Source organism: Danaus plexippus (genome assembly GCF_018135715.1).
Source record: "Danaus plexippus chromosome 18 unlocalized genomic scaffold, MEX_DaPlex mxdp_35, whole genome shotgun sequence".
Taxonomy (NCBI): Eukaryota; Metazoa; Arthropoda; class Insecta; order Lepidoptera; family Nymphalidae; genus Danaus; species Danaus plexippus.
In genome coordinates, this window is record NW_026869854.1 from 626,022 (window position 1) to 652,932 (window position 26,911).

Genomic DNA, 26,911 nt, shown 5'->3' on the forward strand with positions numbered 1-26,911 from the left:
TTAATAAAGCAGTTTTTTTTTGTATAAAAACTTTTAATACATTATATTTAGATAAGACTACCTCACTCGTTCACTTAAGTAATCTGCATATTGCCCTACACGCTGATGTACCTAATTTGTATAGAATCCTTTTTGTATGAGTCAGGATATGACAAGCCCATAGCGATCGATAGTTTAATCAAAGGGGAAGTGAACGTCTGCCTCTGCCACAGGAATTTGCCCCGCAGACTTCCCCCATAGATACACCCAAACAAACTTTGGAGCAAGACGTTTTCCATAAATTAAATTCAACTGGCATATTGCGTTTTTCGTGCGTAACTGATTTTCTTTGCCATTTTTCCAAGTAATATTATTGATTTAAAAATAAATTTGTACATATTATTGTAAAAAATGTTCTTCCATTTTCATTGCATGGTCTATATTTGTCATGCAGAATCTTTCATCTGTATGATCGCTGTTCCAGCAAATGATCAAATGGTCTTTGAATGCCGTTCCACGATGGGTGCTCCTGCCCTCATCCGACGGATATGATCAGTGTTTACTATATACATCTTCGCTTACTATTTCAACGACAATTTTAGACATCATTTGAAGTCCCATTTTATATTTCCATGGTTAGGACGATAAAGAATCTTTTTAAACTAAAAATATGTTAGGTTGAATTCCTATAAGGGACCTCCCATGAAGGTAAATTCAAGCACTCTTCAATTAAAATTTTAATCGATATTAACAAATTAAGTTATCATCTGGACATTGTTTTGAATAAAAACTAATTCCAGACTAATTAAAGATAAGATAAAATAAGATTTCCGTTATCAAATATTATCTCTTCGATGATAATAGACGGTATGGAAACGAGTTTTAATTGGTCGTTTATTCCATGAGTTCCAGTTTCTCGTAGGATATTGATTATTGTGAACGGCGTGAAAATTTACTTTAGCCAGATGTTAATTTTAGTCGATATATGGATGGGTATACCAGTTATTACATCCAGCTCAAACATGTATGAATGTGGTGCTGGCCTGAAGGTTAAGGCTCGCCGATGTTTAAGGGTGCCGGTTAGAGTTCGAATTCGAGTTACCTGGCAAGTACCAATGTTATTTTTCCGAGTCATATGTACTCTCTAAGAATATTTTGACACCACTGACAGACGGCGAAGGAAAACATCGTGAGGAAACCTGGACTTATAATTCCAAATTATAAGTTTGATATCGCCAATCCAATGCAAACCCATCCAATAAATGCTGAAAAATCTATTCTAGTTCATAGTGCCTATATAAATTCAAGTATCTCTTAACTGAAGTATGACAAGTGATGCTAAATTAATTGTTCTCAAATTGGAAATTTCTAATTACATTCCACATTTAAAAAGACCATCACCAAATAATTTTTTCATTTTTCCTTAAAAAGATTTCCTCTCTAATAAGTTTTCCTACGAATCTTTTTAATGGAAGTTCTGGTTTTAATAAAGACAACTCACTGGTAAAAAAAGAAAAATACAGGAAACTTCTAAAATTTATTGCAAAAACTTTATTATTTATATAGTACTTAGGATTAGCGCAAGGTTTATTTTTTCAGTTATAATTTGTGTTTCTAGCTTCAATATAAGTAATTTAATTAATCAACCCCCAAAGTAAGCGTTCCCTTGTTAGTATAACATCAATCACATCACACTTTTGTTATGTGATATTTATTTATTTCGTATATTTATATATTTATTTCGTTATGTGACATTTATTATCAGATCGACAATAAACTGCTTAGAGTGCCATAGTCAGCCTTAGCCTTTGAAGGTTTTTCTTTCGTAAAACTTAAGGAATTCCTTGAATTGCGGGTTGCATATATCACCGATGTTGAGGGTGCCGTTTTCGTGGGGTGTGGGGTGAGGAGGTGAAAAGTGCGCGCGCACCGGGGCGGTGGTGAGCGGTGTCAGTCCGGTCCCGGCGCCGCCGGCCTCCGCTCGGATGCCGCTGCCGGCCGCCGCCTGCCATGGTCCACGCAGGGCCGGCCGCTCGCGCGCCCTCCCGCGCTATGTTCGCCGCCGCTGAGACGAAGCCGCGTCGCGCCGTCTCGCCGCTCGGTATACCGAAGTCGCCTTCCTTTCACTCGGGCCTGGACCTGGTCGCTAACCAGGGAGCCAAGCGATCCGAGAGCGTATCTGACGTCGCACGTGCGTTCCGCTTCGCGCTGTTCGGTATGGAGGGCCAGCCGCCGCAGAAGGCGCCCTCGCCGCCCGACGCGCGGTCACCGCCGCCCCCCGTCGTCGCATCCGTTACTGTCGCAGTGTCACCGGAGCGCCCGCCGGTACTTAATGCTGACAAAGAGAGTTTAATGGTACAACTGCCGCTGCTCAAAGGTTCGCCTGAAATGTTTCTTAATATCGTTAAGTACAAGTCGAATGGAGAAGGCTGTTCTAGTATTACAATTATCAAAAAGAGCAGAAAATCACATCCAGTATAACCTCTACCAGTTAAATGACGCTTTAATAATGTTAATAGTCTTAATCGTTATCCAGCCGATGTTAAATCTTAAAGAAATAACATGTATTGAACTTGGCAAATGGCGAGTACGCCGCGGAAATATATCGACCGATAGCTGGCCGGCAGTTAGCGGCTACATGTACCTATGGTATGTTCAAGGGACATAGAATAAAACGTCCTTGTCATGTGAATCATTTGTGAATTAGCTGTTTCCACTTTAAAACACACATAGAAATAATGTTATTACTATTTGTTATCGCTTCTATAGAGATGTGTTGAGCATCTTGATCGATATCACGTGGCTGTCTATTTTCGTACAAGTTGTTTGGAATTAATTTTACAGTGTATAACATGAACTAATATTTATAGTGTATTAAATGGAAACCGTATAAGGCATTGCAACAAATGCTCGCAGCGTAGGCCAACACTGTGATCATTCATAAAAATAAAACACATTGCAAAATGTAACAAGACAATACTTCTTTAAAAAACCCTACCTAAAATCTATTCAAAATAATTATATATATATACACATTATGTCCTAGTTATATAGGATGAAAAAATTAAAATATTGAAAATCTTGCAAAATTACGTCTCCCCGTCCAAAGATTATATATTTTTAAACTTAATATATTACACAATACTAACTGGAGGATTTCATCAGGTCCTTTATGGAGTCTCCAGCATTAAGAACTCCTATTTAGTCTTCGTAGTTGGCCTGTTACATTCTCTGATCTTCTCGACTTTACAAATACATACATATCTCTATGAAACCGATGGTTTAGGAAGTGTAGTACAAATATATTCAGTATTTATAGTGCTCAGACATATGTTGATAATCTTTCTTTGGACGCTTATTTTCTTCATCTTCATTATCACTTGACGTCTAATCGGATATCAGCAGTACATTCCACATGAACTCTCAAACATTTTTTTCTTCACTACATGGACTAAAACGAGTGGTAGATTTTTCTTGTTCGTTTTGTTTTTGTTATTATTAAGTTTCTTCCATTTCTCAAATTCTTTTTCCATTCCCCAGCCCTTTCTTTATCTGATAGTACTTTTACAAAATAAAACATATGAGAGAATTCTTTCGTCTGTCTCTGAGCTTTATTTGGGCGTTGGCCAAAACAAAGTTCTTTTAAAGGCCTTTTGAATATATTATAAACGTAGTTTTAGATACTTTCTTAAAATTACATGTGCTATTCATTTTTCTTTATATTTCTGTTACGTAAATTTTTATGTTGGTAATGTAGCTAGAGCATGGATCTGTAAGTTTTTAGGAGAACGTAATTACAAGAAGTAATTTTTGTTATCTTGAGAGAATCTGAAAATATTTGTATACAAAATGGAATGGAAACGGAAGGTCCTGATGAAAGTCTTGAAAACACATGTGAAGTTAATGTTCCTTAACTGGATTGACAAAAATATTCAGCGAAAAACGCATTAACTTTTATACTTTTTTTCTTAAGGAGTGAGAACTGTTGCATCACAGTAACCAGGATGCGTCAAGATCGTTTTTAAGGATATTATTGATATGTTTTAGAATCATTATTATTATTTTTTAAACTCAAAATATAATCCTATAATGATAATCTTAATAGCAATTCTTATAAACAATTAGTTACGTCTTCATAAGAAAAACAAACCGATGTATCATTGGCGCCATAAAAACTGATCAATTAGAATTAACACGGGCTTCGGGTCAATAAGACTATTGTTGTGACAGTGTCATTTCTGTTTTTAGGATAAATTTATATTAAGGATTATATATATATTGACGAAACAAATATTTTTGTATAATTTTTTTGAACCACGAAAGTCAAAATCGGATCATTTCTTCCTTGGAGCTTTGAAACCTACATAAATAAACATTTTATTTTAAACAGCTTTATGTGAACATCACTATGCACTTGCTTGAAATTGATTTTGTTCTGACAAATCACGCAGTTGTATTTATACTATTGATCAGCTGTTTGTAGCTCAGCTGATCTATATTGTGAAGTTGATAACCTGCAGTCAGTCATACGTTTATGACGTATAGTAATTAATAATTATCTCAACATCACTATATACATCGTAATTTCAGATTAAAGGAAAATATAACAAATCATGTTTGAATTTGTACACAGATGCACCGGCGGGTGAGCGCGAACAGTTGTTCGTTCAGAAGCTACGTCAATGCTGTCTGTTGTTCGACTTCGCTGACGAGCCGCTGTCGGACCTCAAGTGGAAGGAGGTGAAGAGAGCCGCGCTGCTCGAGATGGTGGAGTACGTCACCTCGCAGCGCGGCGTCATCACCGAGGCTATATACCCAGAAGCCGTTAATATGGTTTGTATTGAGAACTAAACTTATTATGTGTGAATGACTGTGTGTGTGTGTACGTACGAAATTATCTCTTTTTTTGGTCAGGATTTAATTCTAACCTATAGCAAAGAAACAGGCAATATTGGTTGCACAGAAAAATATCATCAGAAACTAATTTAAACAACTTTTTGTTTTTTCACATGTTAAGGTTGCCACATACTTAATAATCTCGTAATAAGGTATTAATGTATACTAGTGCTAATACCGTATTCATTAACATAAAATATTCAATTAATGATTCCAATGATCAATGCTATACGATTCTCCATGATGTATATTGCATTTTTACAACTCTGTCTGTCTCCACAGTTGTCCAAAACACGTCTTATATCAATAAAAAATGTCTTAAAACGTGTCTTCTCCTAATTGTTTTGGGTCGCTTCACTGACGTCCTCCATTCAAGCGACATCGGCTTTGACCTATATATAAAGTTTATTACCAAAATCTCTGAATCCGAGCGTAATACTGGATTTATATTCAAACTAATTCTGATATATTAAGGTCAATGATTCGTATGGGATTTAAAAATAAATGTACGCTTAATGTTTCCGTATATATTTTTATAAGTTTTTTTTTTATATGTTTAATATTATTGAGAGTTTACTTTATTTATTGATTTTGTTATATAAATTTAATTTATAATAATATTAGTGCTAAATTATGAATTAATTCGAACAGTTCGCGATAAATCTGTTCCGTACCCTGCCGCCTTCGTCGAACCCGAACGGCGCGGAGTTCGATCCTGAAGAGGACGAGCCCACGCTGGAGGCGGCCTGGCCACACCTGCAGCTGGTCTACGAGCTGTTCCTCAGACTGCTGGAGTCGCCGGACTTCCAGCCGAACATCGCCAAGAAATACATGGACCAGAAGTTCGTTTTACAGGTCAGCTTAAGCTGGTTCCAGCTGTTTTTATACTTGAAATATACATAACAATTATACATAAGACACTCGTGAAGCTGTCCCAAAAAATGTAACAAATATTCTGGATACCTTCTAGAAGGTTTTCTTTGTAATTAGCGCGGTTTCTTTTTCTGTATAACATTTACAAACATCTCACTCTACGCCCACGTTCCTATGAATATTTGGTTAAGTCATAAAATCAATATAATAGGAAGGCCATCCTTGACCGTCAAGGCAACCGCTTTATGGGTGTTTTTTTATTAGTCCACTATCTGATCCATGGTGTCCTCCTATTGATTATGATGCTGAATTGGTTCCAAGAATAAGATGCTGCTATAAATTTACAATACATATCTACGTTTTAGTTTTGACGTAACTGTTGTAATTAATTTCATCATTTTTATATTTATTTTAAAACCTTAGAGCACTCTCCACAAAACAATTGATGAATATATATTTTTTGTAACCCTTCTAATACCCACAAACAAATCAATCCTCTGTTAAAAAAGTGAGTTTTATTATTGTTATCAGTAATAAAATATACTTTTCGGTTAATTTTTTTAACTAATAAATTCAATACAAGTACATATATAGTTCTCATATTTATTTCTCTTAAACGTATCAAGGACAACGAAACACGATAAAAATGAAAACAAACAGCTGCATAATATTTTTCATCAACAAGTTTATTGTCTGATGAAAAGTCATCTGGAACTCGCACGACCTACTCATATTATATATACATAAAAATTTTCTATTGTTAGTGGTCATTATATACTATTGCGTTATATTCTATTGTATATAACGTAACTTCCGTGTAAATTAAATGACATATGTATGTGCAAGCATTGTCAACTTCACAAGTATGTTTGTTTACAAAAGTTATTCCCTTTAAATGTCTATCGTTTGCTAGTAAATTGTTTTGTTTTATTTATATGTAGTTGTTGCCCGTGACTTCGTCCGCGTGACCTTCGGAATAATGCTCGGGAGAAATACGCATAAAGTATATTGAAGCAATAGATACGGTAACCAGTAGGCAGTGACACTGTAGTCTGTGTCACGTGACTGCATGCAAGTACAACAGTTCTGCTGTCTTCACGGAGAACTACACGGAATTCCAGGATAAATTATGACCCATGTCTTATTCTGATGTCTAAGTAACATTTCCGTAAAGTTCCATCAAAACGTGTATAGTAGTTTTAGCGTGATAAAGCGACAAACATCCACACGTAACCACAAACTTGACCTTTCATAATATTAATAAGGTTACTGTGTCTTGAGCTTTGTATGGAGTGTCTATATAAATGACTACTGGAACTTATTCTGTATCAAATTATTTTCTCTATGGAGTTATTACTGTGACGTTACACAGAACGTTCGTCTTTTCTATCGGATGTCCTTGTTGACGGACGTGGGGCTCAAATAGATTTATTACTACGGCTCCAGCAACCGTTGACATTGGTGCGGCCTTCATATATGTTCATATGATAAAAGTTTTATTTTTTAAAAGAATTATTTATATCCTTATTACTATTTATATATTTACTGCAATTATTTATTCGTCATTATCTAGCGCCGACACCTGTCAGTGGTGTCATGTTTGTTAATTCATTTAATTGATTTTTTTTAATTTCAGTGTTGCCATATCTACGATGTTTTCAACTTGTATATTATTTTTTTCTTTTTAATAATTATTACCATATATTTTGTTACCATATTACTCAGTCTTGATGTATAATGTAATTTTTTTGTGTCATTTTCAGTTACTAGAACTATTTGATACAGAAGATCCGAGGGAGCGAGACTTCCTCAAAACAACACTACATAGAATATACGGAAAATTTTTAGTACTACGAGCGTATATTAGAAAACAAATTAACAATGTGTTTTACAGGTGAGTGTAACCAATACTGATACATCCGCACCCTTAGCACAGGTTTCAACCGCGCGTAAGACTATGTTTTTTGCAGTATCCAATTTTTATCATTCATATATATACTCATGGTAGTATCAAACCAGGGCTGGAAACGTGAAACTCTCCGTATTTAGTTTGAAGCTGCAAACTTGTACTAATGGTCCACAGTGTAGTTTGTGCTGCAGTTGTATCGATTTAATCAATCGTAAAGTTACGAACGAATGCAAAACTTTTTAATTGCATCGCTATTTGATCCGTTATTCAGTCTGTGCTTTCAACAATTTCTCTACAACACATCGGCTTCGTGATTGGCATGGTATTAATGTATTGTATAGCTTGTACATATATTTCATATATGAAAAAAAATTCTATAGTAAAATACATTCGGCTTGAAACGCTCCGCGACTAATGAATGTATTGGAATTTTATAGCATACCAAAAGCTTCCATTCCCGACAGTCCGGCGTGGTATTCGTACGCGATCTCGTATTTTTCCATACATTAACACTGGATTCGTAACATAACGGTCGTCGGGTCATATCAGTATACGTGATCTTCGCTAACGGTCGGCGACTTTATACATGTGATATTAGTTTTTATTAATCGTACAGTTATTTAATAGCTTCGTTTTATAATTCGCGCGAGCCGCTCACGGCGGATTGGTTCGCGTTATACTTTGACGTATTTGTAAAGAGTACTATTCAAGCATTGGGCAGGGAAGGACTTCATAATCTAACGTATCGATTAATAAACATTAATTATCAAAATGATAATATTACAAGTTATTCAATATTCATCATTAATACTCTGCTCCCAGTTATCGAAACTTGATGAATCCGTCCAGAAATTATTTATCTATTAGAACTGGTTCCCGCGGTCAAAGTATTTAACAAACAATAAGACAAACATATCATCGAATAGTGTAGTATAGATTGAAACACTTATATATCGCTTGGTGTTGACCGATCAATAAAAATCACATAAGAAAATTTATGCGACAAAAATTAATAATATGGATAATCACTATACTGTGCATAGAAAATAGATTATAAAATTTATAATTCAACTGACAGGTGTTTAAATTAATATTCATTGTAACAAATAAATAATATTTAGTCTCAATCCAGGAAAAGAATATATTAAAAAAAAAATCTGTAAAATATATTAGTTTAAATTCACTGACTCACTCACTCTTTCTCGTGAAATCCAACGCTCAAATCGACAAATAAAACGTTTATCTTAATTTCCATTCCATATAATATGTGTGTAAATCTATCTTTTTGTTCCAGGTTTATATACGAAACCGAGCACCACAACGGTATAGCCGAGCTGCTGGAGATCCTCGGCAGCATCATCAACGGGTTCGCGCTGCCGCTGAAGGAGGAGCACAAACTATTCTTACTCAGAGTTAGTACATCCCGCTCACAGCGCTCATGTTAGAATGAGATGGAACATCTCCTTATAGTCATAAGTTAGAAAGAGACGGGATGATTTTCTATAGAATAAATTGTGCAATAAGTTTCACTTGCACTCAATTTTCAGAATGAAATAGAAAAGACGAAAGTTCTTAAATTCATTTATATTCACCCTGTATATAACATTTATTTGGATGTTTGTATATATAACTAGCAGTTTTTCTCGTCATAGACGCTGGAATTAGTTAAACAGAGATATTAATAGTGTGCTGAACAAATCCCATTGATTGTGTCGCGGGAATTCACACTAAACACAGCTGGTACGCCGTGACCTCGCTTTAACGACACAGCATTCCGATATCAGTTGTATCCTACGTCTAAGCTACATTACTGTTAATTTTCATCAAAACCCGTCGAGAAGTTTTTGAGTTAAATAGGATAAACATACATATGTCCTTATAATATTGGTAGGATAGAATGCGACAGCCTGTTAATACTCATATATATATCCAGGTGCTACTTCCTCTGCACAAGGTGAAGTCTCTGTCAGTGTACCATCCACAGCTGGCTTACTGTGTGGTTCAGTTCCTAGAGAAAGATCCCTCGCTCACACAACCCGTTGTCAGGTTTGTTGATTATATATTATGATCTCAGTTACACGTATGACAACCACGGCATGGCGACCGCAACCAGCCCTCAGGTTCAATGACGTCATAAGACTGTCAGCTCGTCTGTCTCCATATGTTGTAATATATATCGTATTAACTGCGTAAATCAAAGGCTACTGTGAAATTTAATTAACTGTATCATCCCTATAAATAACATAAAATTTTACTGTTCACTTCAATTCTTATTTTAAGGGCTTAGAAAAGATGGCAGTACATATTGTTGCAGAACAAACAGCTTTCATTATATAAATAAGATGTAGTTTGATGTTTCCAATTATAAATATTGGAATAAAAATCCTCACATATTAGCATGTTCTATAAACGACATTTACACAAATTGTTAAAAGTAAGACAGACAACTAAGTAGCACCCTGTATATCAACGTCAACAGGGCGTTGTTGAAGTACTGGCCGAAGACACACTCCCCCAAAGAAGTGATGTTCCTCAACGAAATGGAGGAGATCCTGGATGTGATAGAACCAGCTGAGTTCCAGAAGGTCATGGACCCGCTGTTCAGACAGCTGGCCAAGTGCGTCTCCAGCCCACACTTCCAGGTTAAACCTTGATTATAATATACAATACAAGTGTTGTCATGTTTTGGATGGTTTGGATTGAGTGGTGGGGGGGGGGGGTTATATAACAATAACGGAAATATGATCATGTTTTTCTTTGTTTTTAAGAAGCATAATAAAATAGCCAAGAAATTATAAATTATGACACGGATACATCATCTTAATCCATGCCCTTTGATAGTGTAAGTAACGTGTAGCCACACTAATAATATGATTCCTACACAAGGTGGCGGAACGAGCGCTCTACTACTGGAACAACGAGTATATAATGTCTCTGATATCGGACAACACGAGCCACATCCTGCCAATAATGTTCCCGTCGCTGTACCGGAACACGAAGAGTCATTGGAACAAGACCATCCACGGCCTGGTGTACAACGCGCTCAAGCTCTTCATGGAGATGAATCAGAAGCTGTTCGACGAGTGCACGCAGCAGTACAAGCAGGAGAAACAGAAGTGAGCCTTATTGTGATAGACATTAAGCTTTAAATGCCCTGCCTTTCGAGCGCTTACTTTGTGATGTCACCGCTCCCTCAGAGTAACAACAACGAAGCGTCTGTTTCCATGTTTTAGTTCTCTCAATGTCACTTAAAGCAACACAGGTAAATGCTTTAGTTGTTCTGTAAGAATGTATTTGCAGTTGAGTCTATGCTTTGTATTTTAAAGGAACTTTATTTTTTTTATTTATTCCTAAATTTACTTCTATAACATAATCTTCCGTTACTCAATCAGTTGAACCACCCACAATAGAGTGGTTCTCAGTTTAATTTTTAACCAATCCTTTTAATGTTTCTTAGTTGTGCAACTATTTCGAGAAGACTCTGTGTCTTAATTAATTATAAACTGTGAGTAGTGCTGTTCTCGATCACATAAACTAGAAGGCGGCGCTAGTAGCGGTCTGTAGACACTGTTTCTGTTTACTGTTGATAGATGGCGCCCGTGCTGAATCATTTATTTGATTTAAAGTATATAATAAATAAAGATTTAACAATGTTAGGCTTAAGTATTCCGTGTAGAGTGATGTGTTATTCTCACGCCACTGTTACTGACGTAACATTATGAATCTCTCACACGTATACAGCCAATACAAGCAGCGATGTTGGGTGAAACGCTAATGCCAAATAATGTATGTTTGTGTCAGGGAGCGGGAGCGTCTCCAGCAGCGTGAGGAGCTGTGGCAGAAGTTGGAGGCGCGCGCTGCAACGAGAGCAGCACAGCTTAATGACACAGAAGTATAAATACCTCTGGGTTTATGATACTGGCTATATGGACATTTATCTAATTTCTTTAATTTTAACTATGGTCCTGGTCTGGTCTTTGCATTTTATTTATTCAATCACTTAATTATTTTAAGATCAAATGCGTGTGAACCTCCTTCTATTCATTACTAAATAAATATATTCCTAACAACAAACCACTTTCGTGATACGATGATATACTGAAAATTAATTATATGTTCCAGCCTCGAAAGCAGAACTACAACGCCAGCAAGCCCCTACTACGGAAGAAGTCCGAGTTACCGGCGGACGTGACGACAGCCCGAGCGCTCGCCGACCACACGAGACCCGCCGCCTTCCTCACCACGCCGCCTGACGCTGACGGCTGCTAGCGACCAGCGACCTCTACCACGGAACGCCACAGTGGCGGCTGCTAGCGACCGGCGACCTCTACCACGGACCGTTACAGTGGCGGCTGCTAGCTGCGAGCCCGTGTGTGGACTCTCCACCGACGGGGTCAGTGCGACTCTCGCCCTTATATTATCCGCTGGAGTGCTAATGGAGTCCTTCGCGTGAACTCCGCGACTGTGAACTCACCCGTTCCCCTGAGAGATTTTGATATGCATTTAAATCTACTTAGCGTCGTACGGGATTTCCACGCTCGGTGTGACGAGATGTATTTATAAAGATAGTATAACAAATTATCGCCATAAGGCCTATAGGATTGTGTTCTTTAAAGCGGAACACTTATAACGAATTATACAGCATGTTCACATTTCGGTTTTAAAGAACAGAATCTGAAATCTGTCGCCATTAGTATGTCTTAATGTTAAGTAGTCGGCGCACCGCTTTAGACTCGTCTGGACACAAACTCGAAGCTACTAACTCCATGATGTTATCGCCCACCATGTAATTGTATATAGTTTTAGAACACACCGCGTCCCACACGCCGTCGACGGCGCGGGAATTAACACCGAAATCCTGTCGAGTTGCATTTCCCTAAATACCTATAACTTTGATATATTCAGTAGACAGTACTCCAACCGAACGTAACTCGGCCTTTCTTCAGTGATCTTCATTTCTATATTAATCGACACAGGAACTGTTGGCTGTGCCCGTGTATACATATGAGACCAGTATTCGCCTTTTATCTCACAAATTTCTCACTTTAAAAAAATTGTTACATTTGACATGATTTTAGAACGAATCGTAAATCTATACTTTTTTTAAATTTCGAATCTGTCATTTTATTGTCGCAGTAAACTTGTTAAGTTACAGAACATTTGACTTATTTCATTTTTAAATTTAGAATGTTTATCCCTAAAAGCCTTTAAATAAAGTACAATACGAGATAAATTGATTTTAATAATATTGTTATACTGTTACGTGAATTCCTCTCGTTTACTATCAATCTAATATGTACCATCCTTATAACGATACGCATCACCTCACCGAACGAACACAGCCTTAGTTATATAGGGTGTAAGCGAGAGGAGAATAGTTAATAAAATATACAAGTTGATTATTGAACTATGATGACTGTCCAATGTTACGGGAAGATTTGTATTTGAATCATATTGTTGTATCACACTTTACAATAAACGATTATATACAAGATATATCGTCGGATTCATCCTGCGATAAAATCCAGTGTTGCCAGATACACTCGGACGTTGAAAATATTACAAGTGTGCTTTCTAGTTTATATATAGTTTATGTTAGTTTTATTTTATTTTATTTAAAATTGTATTCATAATGCGACGTTTAATTTATGATGTATGGGGTAAATATAAACACAATAATATTTTTTGTATGTCTGTGTGTAAAATTTGTAAAAAAATAATGATATAACATCAGAATGTGAACTGCACTGTTGCTGTATACAGTGTGCCGACCGGGATGCGGATATGTTTTAAAATCCTTTACATATATTTTTCACACCGTTAGATAAAAAAATTGTAAGTGTGAATGATGCCGCGTGGTCTGAAATAACTTTAATGTTCGCAGTATTTATTAAAAAAATAAAAGGAAGTGTATCTGAGTGCGTGTGGACACGTTCACGTTGTAACGGGAGTTGTGTCGCTATTGACTGACTCCGCAGTAAATGTACACTTTAAATGAAATTGCGAAAAGAGAGTTCTTATAATGTTCCCCTCGGTCAGCCAAGCCTCGCGCCGCGGGCGGGGAGGGGCCGCGGTCACGAAACAAACATGAAACATATTGAAAAGGTACGTTTTGCTTCTGGAAGGCGATTTTTTGTGCAATCTATTTGTTTATTGTAAATTCTCGAGTTGTACACACCGCGGTCGCTGCCGCCCACCTCACGTAGATCTCCGTGTTATTGGACTGACCGTTTTAGCGATAATTTGCGACGCTGTTTAATAAAAAAAAAAAATGATAAATTTTGTATAAATATTTATAACGATAATGTAACTGTTGAAAACAAATAATGTAAAAGATGACATATTGTAAGGTGCTTATGTTACGTTATAATACAAAGTTGTGCATACACTCGTTGTTTGATTGAAAGACTTCTGAATATACCTTGAGACGAAATAAAAGTGAAGCATTGTTTAAAACTATTTATTATTTATAAATACATTGTATACCAGACTCGTTTTATACATAAATAATTACACGATTTTTATAATATAAGTAATAATAATAAAAAAAAATTGCTCTTATATTTATTTTAAAACAATACGTGAATATTCGGATGTGGTTTCGAGTGTCGTTAGATATATTTTTGTCTTAAAACCTTGATGCGAGGAGTCTCAAGTAGAACTTTATAATCACATAAGCTTAGTAACACCTAACGCACACAACACGAACTGTGTAAACATTTTAAAAAATCTATTGCGTGCTTAAAGTCATCGTTCAATTATTGCCATTCAAGAATATTTTCCTCCCGGGAATATTGACTGATTATTTATACATAAAGATCATTTAACGAGACGACGGTTTGGACACAGATAAAAATCAAAAAAGCCAATCACCATCGAAGTGATATACTTGTCAAAATCAGATGCACATTTTGTTGCCAGATATAAAAACGATCAAACACGTAAAATCAATTTCATTTTAAATTTTGCCTAGAAATATATAACAAAAGGACAATCAACTAAATTAATATTGCATGTTTCAATTCCTAGTCATCACTCGCGGGTAACAAAGTTAGGCCTCGAAACAGGGGAGTGCGAAATCAAAGTCTAGTATTCACTACAACAGCTGACAGCTTCAAACGAACCTCTTATATATTTAAATCATTTTATTTAATTTCGTCGCTACACTTATATAAAGTATCACAATAACGCTGTTTCTCATCCGATATATAGTTCCAGGGACACCGCGCGGACAAAACAAGCTGCTACGTCTAGCTCCTGACGCTAACATGTCCGGGACTGGAAGAGTATAGAACGTTCAAAGCGGCAAGAACAACGCCGACAGCACTGCTGAGACGTTCACGGGTCAGGGAGAAAATGAAGAGCGGACAGGTGTGTTCATACAGACGGTGTCTTAACAGTGAACAGAAAGAGGCGTGGATTAAAGTAGTAACAATAACTAAAGGCGCTTCCGAATCAGCTCCACCAATAGAATGGACCCATTCTGTTGGTGGACATTCATTTCTTTGCTTCGTTCGTTCCTCCCGGGTGTGTAGACAGTATGAGATCATGACCGGTCCGCGGTCGTGTGCCGGCCGTGTCGTCCCCGCGTCGTGTTGTTACTTGCGCCTCGTCTTCTCAGCCAGCCGGTCGTTGAGCGCTGCTACATGTTCGCTGACCACCCGCAGCTGGTGCTCGTAGTTGCGAGACGTGGACTGCAGCTCCTCCTCCTGGGTCACATCAACAAGTAATTACTATGATCATACTTTTGACACTGAACCAATATAAATTGGTCTTGCTTTCGGGTTTTTTATTTTATTTCTTATTAAAACTCGATAATATAGGAATGTTTGAATTGCTTCTAGATGACGTCCTAGTTAGTTTTGTTTGCACGTGATAGTATCGATATAGGTTCTGAATGAAAACTGGGAACGCTTCGTGTGTGGTGTGAGTATACAAACTTGTGTTAAACATAGCGGTTCCAGGTGATCGTGTGTGTGCTACTAACCAGTCTGCTGATCGTGCTGTGTTTCTCCTCCAGGACCCGCGCGTCTGTTTCCTTTTCTCTTTCGAGCTCGTCGAACCGCAGACGAAGCATTTCACACTGTACAAAAAAATTATATAAATTATTATATGTATTGTAATTATAACCAATTGAGGAGCAAATAACTTCGCTTAGCAATATTATTCTATAATCTGTACTTCTTTAGTGTAATGCTCAGTTTTGCTGCTCAGCTCGTCTCTTTGGATGCTCAGTTTGCTCAGCTTATCTTGATAGTAGCGAGTGATTCTACTCTCTCTATGCTGCATTTCCTCGCTGGCCAGGAACGGCACCACCAGGCTCCCCAGAACACCTGTCACTCTGCCCTCAGCATCTGGCACACAAACACATTCCTTAACAAATACTATTCACACAACTAACATAGGTTAGTGATGATTATAAAAATGTTTCTTATTATATAATCTAAATGTTTATCGACTCACCGACAGACGTTTCACTGAATGTATTGAAGTCCCCCGAGTCTAGCGTGTCCCCTCGTCTCTTCTGGGACGCCGCCACGTATTTACTTAAATCTAATTTAAGGCTCTCATTTTCCATTTTCAGTATCTCGTATTCCATAAGGAGTTTCTCATTTTCCTTAACAAAAGAAAAGAACATGAACAAGAATAAAATAAGATTTATATGAATGTTAACATGTATGTAATAATAGTTCTGCGTGTAGTTAAGTATAGACACCTGTTCTAATGTATGCGCTTTTGTACTCAATTGTTCATTTATGTTCGAATCGTCCACAGAACTCAGCGCATCTTCACTTCCGACCTGAAAATAAAACAAATATAGATATATCAAAATATGGCATTTGATTCCCTCGTGAAGGAAATGAAGACCGAATCTTTCTTTAACATTAATATATTGCACGGAATACTTAAAACAATACTAATTATTATTAATTTAAAATATAACAAACATTCTTTTAATATTTTTCCATCAAAAAGTATTATTTAATTGATTAAAATATTGATATCACTCACCAAACTGCCGCCTTCAGAAAGGAAATCTCCGTTGCAACTGAGCGCTTGATTGTTCAGTGTTTTATGAATGTTCCCCGCCCTCTCTCTCTGGATTTCTTCCAATGTAAATTGCAATTCCTGATTCTTATTTTTTAGTTTTGCGATTTCACACTTATACCTACTATCACTTTCACTCATGTGCCTCTGTAAGTCTTCCAAAGAAGCCTGCAGCTGAGACACCTCAAATGACTTATCTGAGAGCTGAGAAAATACAATTCAGTTCAAAAATTTATAAGGTTTTATTTTAAAATTATGGCTCCTAATCCTCACGGGAAGAAATTTGACATACATTTATAGAATTTTATTATAATATAAATTACAAATCATCTTTCCTTAAATATTCAGAATTAATGCTAAGTAAAATTAAAAAGTTATAGTAAGCCCATCACGGCATCACTCTAAAACATTCTTACAATGAAAAGGACAAATTTGACATATTTTTACAAAGGGTTTACATAACGAGTCCCTTTTATTTGTTAAAAGGAAGATAAATGTGAAAATGTTAGAATAATGATACTAAACAAGTTACTTTACTAAATCTGCGTGAGGTAACTTAATAGAAAAGTACTAATAACAAGTAAATGTCAAACCTGTGATGCATATTGGGCGTTTTCAATTATCTTTTTCTGGAGCTCCTCTTGCAGAACCCCCGAGTCAGGTGGGGCGACATTACTGGCTGATTGCTTCTCATCTTTACTCTTTGATTTCTTTGTTGATTTTGACTGGAATGTTTTAGGTATAGAATTACAATAAACCTTATTATGTAGCACCATTTCTGTATTATGTAATATAAAAATGCCCCTATCATGTCCGACATGCCGAGAATACAAACATCTGACAACACAGGCCAGCTAGATCTACAGAATGGAAACAATAATATAGGGAAACAGATTTTTAAACAGAAATGGATTATACTCATATACATATACTACTTTCATGTGACGTTTTTATCTGTTTAAGAACAGCTAGCAAACATTTACTTAAATTATTACTAGGCTAACAATGAAAACGGTCCAGTCAAAAATCTAAACTGGTATCAGAATTGTAAGGAGTTGTTTCCTATAACATCAACAATAACTAAGGTTTAAATTCAAATCTCTTGGTAATTCATAATATCACAGTAAGTCGTAACTATGAGCAGATATGATGACCACTCACTGTGTCTTTGAAATCTGAATAAGCCAAAGTTTCCTCTTTTCTGAAATACTGAACTAATACAATGCTAGAAATGTAACTAATTCATTACTTTATAATTTCTGAGATATGTCAGTAAATCTAAAAAAATCCAAAATCGTTTAACTTTAGAATTCACAACCAAAATCCTTCTTCTATGAAAAAATAACCACACAAAAGGTATGCAAATTATTAGTGTAGTGTCAGAAACTTGGTTGGAAAGTGGTTTAAAATTTTATCAATAGTTCTAATGCAAAGAGACTATTTAAATATACTACATAAAAGAGTTATTGCAGTTTGCAGTTATCATATAAAAACTATAAAGATTTAGAAGTCATTAAATTTTGCACCTAAATCAGTAATAACTAAATTAGATTTTATTTCTAAAGTGAAACTTGCCTGGAGATTATCAAGTTCATCTTGAAGGACGGAAACGCGTCGCGTCAGTTGCTGATTTCTAAATGTTAGGGAATCTATTTCCAATTCGCCTTTTCTAAGGTTTTTCTCTTTTTCTTTTAATAATTCTCTGAGCTCATTCGACTTAGCCTGCTCATCTAGGACACCTTTTTTTAGCACTTTAACATGGACCCTTAACTGAAACGGAAACAATGAATTTATAGCAATTGCCGATCGACAAACCAATATGAATACAGTGAACACCTCACCTTCGAATATTCAGATGCTAGTTTCTGATACTTGGCCTGTACATCGCCGGAAGGCAACCCCTCCATGACTAGATTTCAAGAAAATTTTACCATTGCTAATTATAATAAAAACTGTTTGTTTGTTGTAACAGTATCTAATATAATATTCAACACCCACTTTCCTGTTAAAAATGACAGAAATTTGACATTAACCTGACGTTTATAAAATTTAACACATGATTAACTGCTACCACTAGTAATGGTTATGCAAAATAGAAAGGTAATTTTACACAATGAATATATATAATCTAATAAACGATATTAAGTCAATCTTTATATTATTTTTTGCATTCTTGACAACTAAGGAAATTACACTACTGTTTAAAGTTTTATTATCTGTCAAGAAATTTCACTCCTGGCAATATTTTCTCTGTTGATGTGTCTAGATAGTCCAATCTAAAATATCAATATTTTGGAATTTATGAAAGAAAAACAATAATTTGTTAAATATATTTCGTACTTATTTATCACAAAACATATAATATTACTTTATGACTAAAACATGGACGACAGGTAAGGTTTTGATTTATAATTTAACAATGTATCGCAACAGGTAAAACTTAGCCAGAACAAAGTAATTCGTAATGAAACTGTATAAATAATCCACAGGAATATGGATTCAAGCTGTTCTACATTTACCGATGTTTCGAGTGACCACTCTAAGAGTATAATACACATAGACGTGGATTGTTTTTACGCTCAAGTAGAGATGGTGCAGAAACCAGAACTGCGCTGTTTTCCGCTAGGAATCCAACAGAAAAACATCGTTGTAACCAGTAATTATGAAGCCAGGAAGTACGGTATACGAAAGTGCATGCTCGTGTCTGATGCTTTAAAAGTATGTCCGAATTTAAAACTTATTAACGGCGAAGACTTACATGATTATAGAGCGGCGTCCAATAAAATATTTACAGTTTTACAAACGTTTAAGTGTCCAGTGGAGAAGTTAGGAATGGATGAAAATTTTATTGATGTCACAAATATAGTACAAGAAAGAATAAAAAATGTTAATTTAAAAAGTATCACAGTATCAGGTCATTTATACACTGAGTCCAACGCAGAGTGTGTGTGTGGTTGCCATGCAAGACTGAAAGTAGCATCACAAATAGCCTCTGAAATGAGGCATAAAATTTACGACGAATTAGGTTTTACTACTTGTGCTGGGATAGCACACAATAAACTGTTGGCTAAGCTTATATGTCCTTTAAATAAGCCTAATGATCAAACAACAATTTACCCCGAGCATGGCGTCAGTTTTATGTCTACCTTGCAAAGTGTCCGCTCAATACCAAGTATAGGATCCAAAACTACTGAAGCCCTCATCTCTCAAAAAATTATCACTGTGAGGGATTTACAAGAAGTTTCTATAGAAGTATTGAAAAAGCATTTTAGTTCTGACATGGCGGTGAGACTTAAGAATTTAAGTGTCGGTGAAGATAATACTCCAATTAAACAAACGGGCAGGCCTCAGAGTATAGGTTTAGAAGATAGCTTTAAGACTGTGAGTGTTAAGAGTGAAGTTGAAGAAAAATTTCAAGCATTGCTTCAAAGGCTGTTGATTCTAGTGAGAGAAGATGGACGCATTCCAGTATCACTAAGAGTGACTCTGAGGAAAAAAGATGTGAAACGATTAAGCAGTCACAGAGAGTCGAGGCAGTGTCAGGTATCTCCTTCCATCTTCACAATTAACAATGGAACACTCACAGTTACAGATTCTGGTAGGCAGAAGCTAATGAGCATAATAATGAGATTATTTAACAAATTAATTGACTTATCGAAACCATTCCATTTAACTTTAGTGGGTTTGGCATTCACAAAGTTCCAAGAGCGTATGACAGGTAGAGGGTCCATTGTCAATTATTTAATGAATGATATATCGGTCCAATCCGTACTCAATATTACAAATGACTGTGATACTTCAGCTTCTTCTATGGATTATTCGGCTGCGTCTCCTAGTAGTAGTACCACCACTGATCTATCTGACGGTGAAGTGGAACCATCACCTAAGAAACCTAAAAAGGGAACCTGGATAGCTAAAAGACGTTGCTTATCAAAGGAGGAAGTTGCATCTCCTAGTAAACTTAAAGTAGGCGAGTTGAGGCTCAATTCTAAAGAACTAGAAAAGGTTTCTGAATTAAGATTAAATTCCAGAGACAGGTCACTAACCCCTAGAGCGAGTCCTGCAAAAGACAATCTCTCTGATACTTCAGACACTACAAAGGATGCAGCTGACAGTAAATGTGACATTTGTCCTAGTTATGTAGATAAAGAAGTCTTTAATGCTCTCCCTGAAGAAATGCAACAAGAACTGAAAGCCATGTGGAAGAATCCCTCCAGTTCAGGGGTCAGAAGTAGCCCCAGAACATTGAACAAAGCTAAACCGAACACTCTTTTAAAATATTTTGTTCCAAACAAATAGCATTAGTTAAACTTGTTAATTATTTAAGTGATAAGTGAATGGTTTCTATTTTTTCAAATCATACAATTTTATTCAGCTGATCAAATACATGTTTATGTTATATAAAATAATTCGTTTTTTTTATCATTCACTCGGAGGGTAAGTCAAAAGCCGGAGAATAGTATTGGACATATCATTTAATGGCTATATTTTTTACAGTATTGGACACCATTGTAGTTAATTGGCTTAGTTTGTGCACATTATTTACATGAAGGGTCTCAGCCAGATTGCTATACGAAACGACATCTACATTCAGCTGTAATCTAATTTTGTCACCATCATTGACGCCTGTATTTTCTTGTGTCTGTTGAAATGATATATCTCGAATTTGCTTCAACCTTCTCAAGGACTCTTCAGTTTTATGAACAGATACTAAAACATCTTCTACATATTTATAATATCTGAAAATTTATACATAATTTTATTTAGTATTTATCATATAATTTTATATTTTATTGGCCGACCATCAACCATAGTGACAAGGTACTTACGAGTCTGTCATGGTTTTAAACAGATCATTATAGACATTGACTAAGAATTCCTTATCCAACCTCGTGGACACTTCTTCATTAAATCCTTTAATACTTTTGGCAATTGTTTCAATGTAAGTGCACGGTTTTGTTGGTATACTGCGATTAGTTTTTCTGTACAGCCTCGGGATGTCACTGACTTGTTTTAGTTGTACATTGAAATACTCATACAGCTCATTTACAATGCATTGATGAATTTTATTTTTCAAACCTAATAACAGATTCTGTGATGGTTTGAGACTTGGTATCAGCAGATCTTTGCATTTTTGATTACACATTTTGGTTTCAACCATCTGTAAGAATTGTGGTAATCTTTGATACAGTCTCTCGCTGTCAATCAAGAAACTAATGCTGTATTCTATGAGAGTCTTGTCCAGTCCTGTAGGTTCTACTTTAGGTTTGGAGGTCTGTAAAATTATGGAAATGTGTTAAGGACTGTTACGATTTTCACTAGTATGTACATTTAAATATTAACATAAGTATTACATATGGATAACTGTGTTCCTAACAAAAAAGGAGAAAGTATATGAGTTTTATATTACCTGAGTGCAAATACTTGTGATCCATGTTGTATATCTTGATATTAATTGAAGTGATAGTTTCCAAAATTTATGAGACAATGCCTCTATGTAGATACCATCCGACCAACAGTCCTGTAGGGCCCTCCAACAGTTGTATGTTTCTAGTAAAACGAAACCATCATTTTCTTGCAGTACCGGACTTGATTTTAGAGACCCTTCAAAACCACCTAAAATTTACGATTTTTCAATCAATTCACCCATCACATATTTAACAACTAAGTGTGATAGTCACTAAAGTATTTTTCTCTACCTGCCACTTCCTGAAATCGAATTTGAAAATACACTGGCAAATTCCACCTCCTGAGAAAACTCTTATATTCCGGTGTTTCATGCAACAACTTAATTGTTTCTTTAGTGGCGCAGTATTCTTCTAATTTTCTTATAAAACACATGCTCTCAGAATATCTTCTGTAGAATAATTGAGGATTTCCAGGTGCGAAAATGGAAGCAAGGTTCACTTCAAGACGGCTTTCAACTTCACACCAAAAACAATTAACTAAAAATCTGTACTTCCGAGCTTGCACCGTTAACCTGGAATGTTGTGTTACAACTAGCAGTAATTTAAGTTTAGTGTCTAATAAAGATAATATCCTTTGATAAACTCCTTGTAATCCATCTTTGCTTCTTTGTAAAGCGGGTTCACTTATAATATCTTGCAATAACGGAGCCACGGCTTGCTTTCTTATCAACATTTCAGTTTCACTGACTCTATTTAATGTGGATAATGTCACCAGTGTCCTGAGGAGATACTCTTCGCTATTGTCATTCCAAAATTGAAACAGCAAATCATTTAAATTCTGAACTAATTTTCCTCTAACCTCTGTGTACTGTTTCTTCTGTTCTGATTTAAGGAGACTGTCACATTTTGATATAGAATATGTCAATTCATTATATTGCATTGCTGCTCTATCCGCAATAATAATTTGCTCATGATATTTTTTATCTTTCATGTCAACCAAGATGCTCCCTAGTGTGAGCAAACAGTTAATGGTCTGACTATAATATTTTAACAGCATTTTCTTTTTTAATAAAACATGTCTTTGATTGAGCCATAGTGACAGTTCTTTCATAGCATCTTCAAGGCATTGCTTGACACTCTGAAAGAGACAAAGGGTCAGATATTATTATGGTTTTGTTTCTTGTAAATAAATCAAAATATAACTTACCAATACTTCTTCATTTAACTGGCTTAATGGCACTTGAACTTTTATAATTGCCTTATCAAAACCGATAAGCGTAGCACACAGATTGACAAAATTTGCATAATCTTTGTTAATAAGTTCTATCATAGCCAGTCTTAGGACTTTCAGGTAGACACCTAGATCATCACGCATAGTTTCTAAAGACGCTACATCTTTATGATCTGCGAGGAAATTGTCCACTGAAAAAATGGTCTGAAATAAAAATAATCAAACAAATGCCTATAAAGAGATAAAATTTATAATTATTAAATAAAAAACGATTTATACCTTGACAAAATCATTACGATCAAAACATAAGCCCCGAGGAGCCGGTGGTAGAGTAAACTCCTGTGTATCGTTATCCATATTAGATATTTTTGCTGTTAAGGCACCATTATTAAAATAAACAGTTTATAAACATTTATTTATTAAAATCGCTCTTCTTCACGGAATTCATTTTGACATATATAAAGATCTGACGTCAGCTTGACTGTTGACATATTACACGTCAGACATAACTCGAATACTCAGATATAACATTATCAAACAGATTGAAACTGTTTAAGTTTGATAATATTAAATTAAATAGTTATTAAATGTAAGATCCAAGAATCTATACTTAATATTTCTTGAGAAGTTTAAAATATTAAACTAATACGATTTATTTCTATTGTTAATTTTCATTTGTCAAAGAATCTACGTGGGACATCAGATATTTACAAATTATTTATAATCTCAAACGTTGAATGACATCACAACAACAGATATAAAATAAAAACTACGTTAGAAAGTTCGATGTTTTCAAAAAAAAAAAATAGTTTGTGATTTGTTAATTAAAACAAGTTTTGTTGCCACCTTATACTATTTTATAAATAAAGTGTATATTACACACTTTTTATGTTGTAACTTTTATTACAGTATAATATATGTTATTCAGTAGAGTAATATTTCGATTGTGACATAATTCTTTATCGTGCTCTCCAATCTACATTACCATACATTTTTAGCTTAAATAATGCCACCGATGTGTGAGTGTGTGATCAATATAAAGAAAACCTGATCTTTTAATAGCGTTCGTTGATAAATTTGACACTTTTCGTCTTCAATTGAATTTTTAGGTTTTCAACAACATTCTTATTACTGGTATTATTGTTTCCTTAAGCTGCAACCACATTGAAAAGATAAAGCCACAATTAATACTAACTACCGCCGTCTCAAACATATCGGAACCCTTCAGCTATGGGGACCAGAAGTCTAGTAAATTATATTTTTAAAATGTTTTACAAAACTTCATGCAAAATCTAAGGCTTTAAACAAAATAAACCGGATAAATGTAAACTCACTTAGATTTTTCCTGTGAGAGTTAGCATGACAGGTGAATTAGAGATATTAGCCACCAGTAGTGGGTGCAGATTTTTTCAAAGTGGACAATAATATTAAGAGCCTCTATGGCTTAAATTATATGTGAAAATTATTACAGTCCAAAAAACTTTGTACCATTAAAATGACTTTATTAAAAATCACCAATTATCTGGATGGTTTTGTCTGAAAATAAGAGGGTTCTTCATGGTTTCTCAAGAAGTACTGTATCATAAAGTTGCCAGGAGCTCTGCTTGCCACATTCACACACGGAGAGATCAGCTATGTCCGAACCGGTATTCAATCTGGCGAGATGCCTTCTTTTGAAGAGAACAGCCGCTGTATTGAACGGTTCCCAGAAGTCATTATACTAAGTAATAATGCTTTGTTTCAAACAAGCTATACAAAACAAGTAATAATGCTTTGTTTTTCACAAGTGTCTCTTGTTTTTCACAAGTTCATTAGTCTAAGACTCCGATTACGTTAGGAAAAAAGGCCGCTACCAGATATTAGAAACAGTTGAGATAAAAGGTAAGCAATGCTTCTGCTTTTTGGAAAACTAGTTCTAAATATCTTTTAGACTAGATCAGAAGTCAAAATAATCCTACTAAGGTTTTTATTCATGACAAAAAAATAATTGAATCTAAAGTCTAATTCAAATAATAGAATGTCTTACAAAAATATGAAAATACATATATGAATTATTTAATCACAGACTAAAACAGCATGTATTACCATTTTTACTAATGCAAATATAAGTTACCCTTAGATACCCTAATCTGAACTGTGACGGCACTGCAACATAAAAACCACTGTTGATATATTCTATAGCATTCAATTTTAAAGTAATGAGAATTATAAAAAAAAAGAAGTTGTATTCTGATTATCTGGAAAGGCGCTCATTTTATACGCCTAACCCTTAGGCCCTTATTACAGATAAAGTCAACGGATATTTAAATTTCATAATCAAGAAGATTTTGTGCGCTACTTATTGTTTAGTTAATTTAAAATTGTCAATATATATTTATATTTCATTATACAATTAATTAAAATCAATACTTTGTTATTGATCGAATGATTTGGTTGTCTTTCATATAACGTTACATTTAATAATGCGTTGTTAACTTTTCATCGCGGGACGTAAATATTTTTACAGACAATTATATTTGTGAAGGTTCATTACTAAATGCTTAGTTTAAAATTAACAAACAGAGTAAGGTGAAACTGGTCTTAAGTGTTGTGTAAGCGTTTAGTGTCTTAAGCGTTATTGAAATAAAAGGTTTATGATAATGAAATAGTTATTCAGATGAAGGCTGAGTTAGAGTCATATGTTTCAGGAAATCCACTAAGATTTACTTAACGTATATTGTTACGGCTGCCAAATACAAATAAGCTGTTGCAGGTGGCTTCGCGGGCACATTAGGCCATCATCATTATGAGGTTTTATTCGATTTTTCCAAGATTTCTTAACCAGATTATGGCTTGCTTACAATGGAACTACGTCACAAAGCCCATTTTCTAAAAAAAAATTAAATCAACTTTTTAACAAATATTTGGTATGAAAAATATTTGGCCGAATTGAGAACTTCCTTCTTTCTGCAGTCGGTTGAAAAGTAGTCTTAGTTACTTATTATGACATTTCACATTACGTATCTGCTTGTGAAATTCACGTTAAAATCGGTCCTATCGTTTCAGAGACTAGACAGAACAATCAGATAGACACATAAAATGATTTTTTTTGTAGTTTTAATGTAAGTATCGTATATACTTCCGTAAGCGTTTAGTGAGAAGTTGCTAATTTAACATTAAAATCAGACTTAGTATAGATTGCAAAAATTCTATCCTATAACTGAGGCTAAGTGATTTGTCCCTTTTTAGGATAGTTATAATCAAGACGATTTATTATTATGGATGGTATGGCAGAACCAGCAATAGTACATGTTAAATTACGCCTTATCCATTCAGTAATGAGTATTGTTTAATTTTTTTAAGAAGTATTTTATGAACTTAAAAAAAATAATTTTTTTTATCATTATTCTCCAATAATGACATAACTTTGTATTAATATTGAATACCATAATATTATTGAAACAAATATCTCTGAAGTTTTTTGCTTGACGGTACAAAAGCCTTTATTACTTAATAAACTAGCTTTAAGTATACTTCATATGTTTTTATGCAAATAAAATCGTTACTAAATTCTAAGGGTAAAATTAT

The 26,911-nt window shown here is 35.0% G+C and overlaps 4 protein-coding genes and 1 long non-coding RNA gene across 10 annotated transcripts in view; 2 read left to right on the plus strand and 3 right to left on the minus strand.

Moving 5' to 3' along the window:
• Positions 1-14,043, plus strand: part of LOC116773090 (serine/threonine-protein phosphatase 2A 56 kDa regulatory subunit gamma isoform-like) — a 30,918-nt gene extending 16,875 nt beyond the window's left edge. For all 6 annotated transcript variants that reach the window (XM_032665474.2, XM_061528658.1, XM_061528656.1 and 3 more), the window contains 9 exons: positions 4,613-4,812; positions 5,527-5,730; positions 7,512-7,642; positions 8,952-9,069; positions 9,591-9,703; positions 10,137-10,299; positions 10,544-10,773; positions 11,459-11,549; positions 11,780-14,043. In XM_032665474.2, coding sequence (XP_032521365.1) covers positions 4,613-4,812; positions 5,527-5,730; positions 7,512-7,642; positions 8,952-9,069; positions 9,591-9,703; positions 10,137-10,299; positions 10,544-10,773; positions 11,459-11,549; positions 11,780-11,926 — 1,397 coding nt within the window. In that variant the 3' untranslated portion in view covers positions 11,927-14,043. The remainder of the gene's footprint in view (positions 1-4,612; positions 4,813-5,526; positions 5,731-7,511; positions 7,643-8,951; positions 9,070-9,590; positions 9,704-10,136; positions 10,300-10,543; positions 10,774-11,458; positions 11,550-11,779) is intronic.
• LOC133320392 (uncharacterized) lies at positions 1,498-4,252 on the minus strand. The gene is made up of 2 exons (XR_009753765.1): positions 3,129-4,252; positions 1,498-2,314 (listed from the first exon to the last, which is right to left on the minus strand). It is a non-coding gene; the product is annotated as an uncharacterized LOC133320392 (long non-coding RNA).
• Positions 14,044-14,103: 60 nt separating the features above from the next.
• LOC116773022 (protein phosphatase 1 regulatory subunit 21) lies at positions 14,104-18,726 on the minus strand. Its single transcript, XM_061528661.1, has 9 exons — positions 18,547-18,726; positions 18,281-18,475; positions 17,299-17,430; positions 16,670-16,909; positions 16,374-16,457; positions 16,121-16,274; positions 15,839-16,011; positions 15,645-15,740; positions 14,104-15,366 (listed from the first exon to the last, which is right to left on the minus strand). The coding sequence occupies exons 1-9, from the start codon at positions 18,610-18,612 to the stop codon at positions 15,256-15,258; spliced, it is 1,251 nt and encodes a 416-aa protein (XP_061384645.1). The 5' UTR covers positions 18,613-18,726; the 3' UTR covers positions 14,104-15,255.
• Positions 18,727-18,952: 226 nt separating this feature from the next.
• Positions 18,953-21,114, plus strand: LOC116772950 (DNA polymerase iota). Its single transcript, XM_032665277.2, has 2 exons — positions 18,953-19,098; positions 19,195-21,114. The coding sequence occupies exons 1-2, from the start codon at positions 19,088-19,090 to the stop codon at positions 21,002-21,004; spliced, it is 1,821 nt and encodes a 606-aa protein (XP_032521168.1). The 5' UTR covers positions 18,953-19,087; the 3' UTR covers positions 21,005-21,114.
• Positions 21,115-21,162: 48 nt separating this feature from the next.
• LOC116772949 (conserved oligomeric Golgi complex subunit 2) lies at positions 21,163-23,816 on the minus strand. The gene is made up of 6 exons (XM_032665276.2): positions 23,624-23,816; positions 23,321-23,548; positions 22,405-23,251; positions 22,116-22,321; positions 21,535-21,980; positions 21,163-21,444 (listed from the first exon to the last, which is right to left on the minus strand). Exons 1-6 carry the CDS (start codon positions 23,699-23,701, stop codon positions 21,177-21,179), a joined length of 2,073 nt encoding a protein of 690 aa, XP_032521167.2. The 5' UTR covers positions 23,702-23,816; the 3' UTR covers positions 21,163-21,176.
• Positions 23,817-26,911: the final 3,095 nt, after the last annotated feature.

Excerpts from the sequence above, each read along its gene's own strand:
- LOC116773022 (XM_061528661.1), bottom strand. The coding sequence starts at position 18,612 with ATGGAGGGGTTGCCTTCCGGCGATGTACAGGCCAAGTATCAGAAACTA. Across the intron at positions 16,910-17,298 it reads ACGCCCAATATGCATCACAG|CTCTCAGATAAGTCATTTGA; the intron begins GTTTGACATTTA and ends GTATTTTCTCAG. Across the intron at positions 16,012-16,120 it reads ATTCAGTGAAACGTCTGTCG|ATGCTGAGGGCAGAGTGACA; the intron begins GTGAGTCGATAA and ends TTTGTGTGCCAG.
- LOC116772949 (XM_032665276.2), bottom strand. The coding sequence starts at position 23,701 with ATGGATAACGATACACAGGAGTTTACTCTACCACCGGCTCCTCGGGGC. Across the intron at positions 21,981-22,115 it reads TCACAAGTATTTGCACTCAG|ACCTCCAAACCTAAAGTAGA; the intron begins GTAATATAAAAC and ends ATAATTTTACAG. Across the intron at positions 21,445-21,534 it reads TTTAAAACCATGACAGACTC|ATATTATAAATATGTAGAAG; the intron begins GTAAGTACCTTG and ends ATAAATTTTCAG.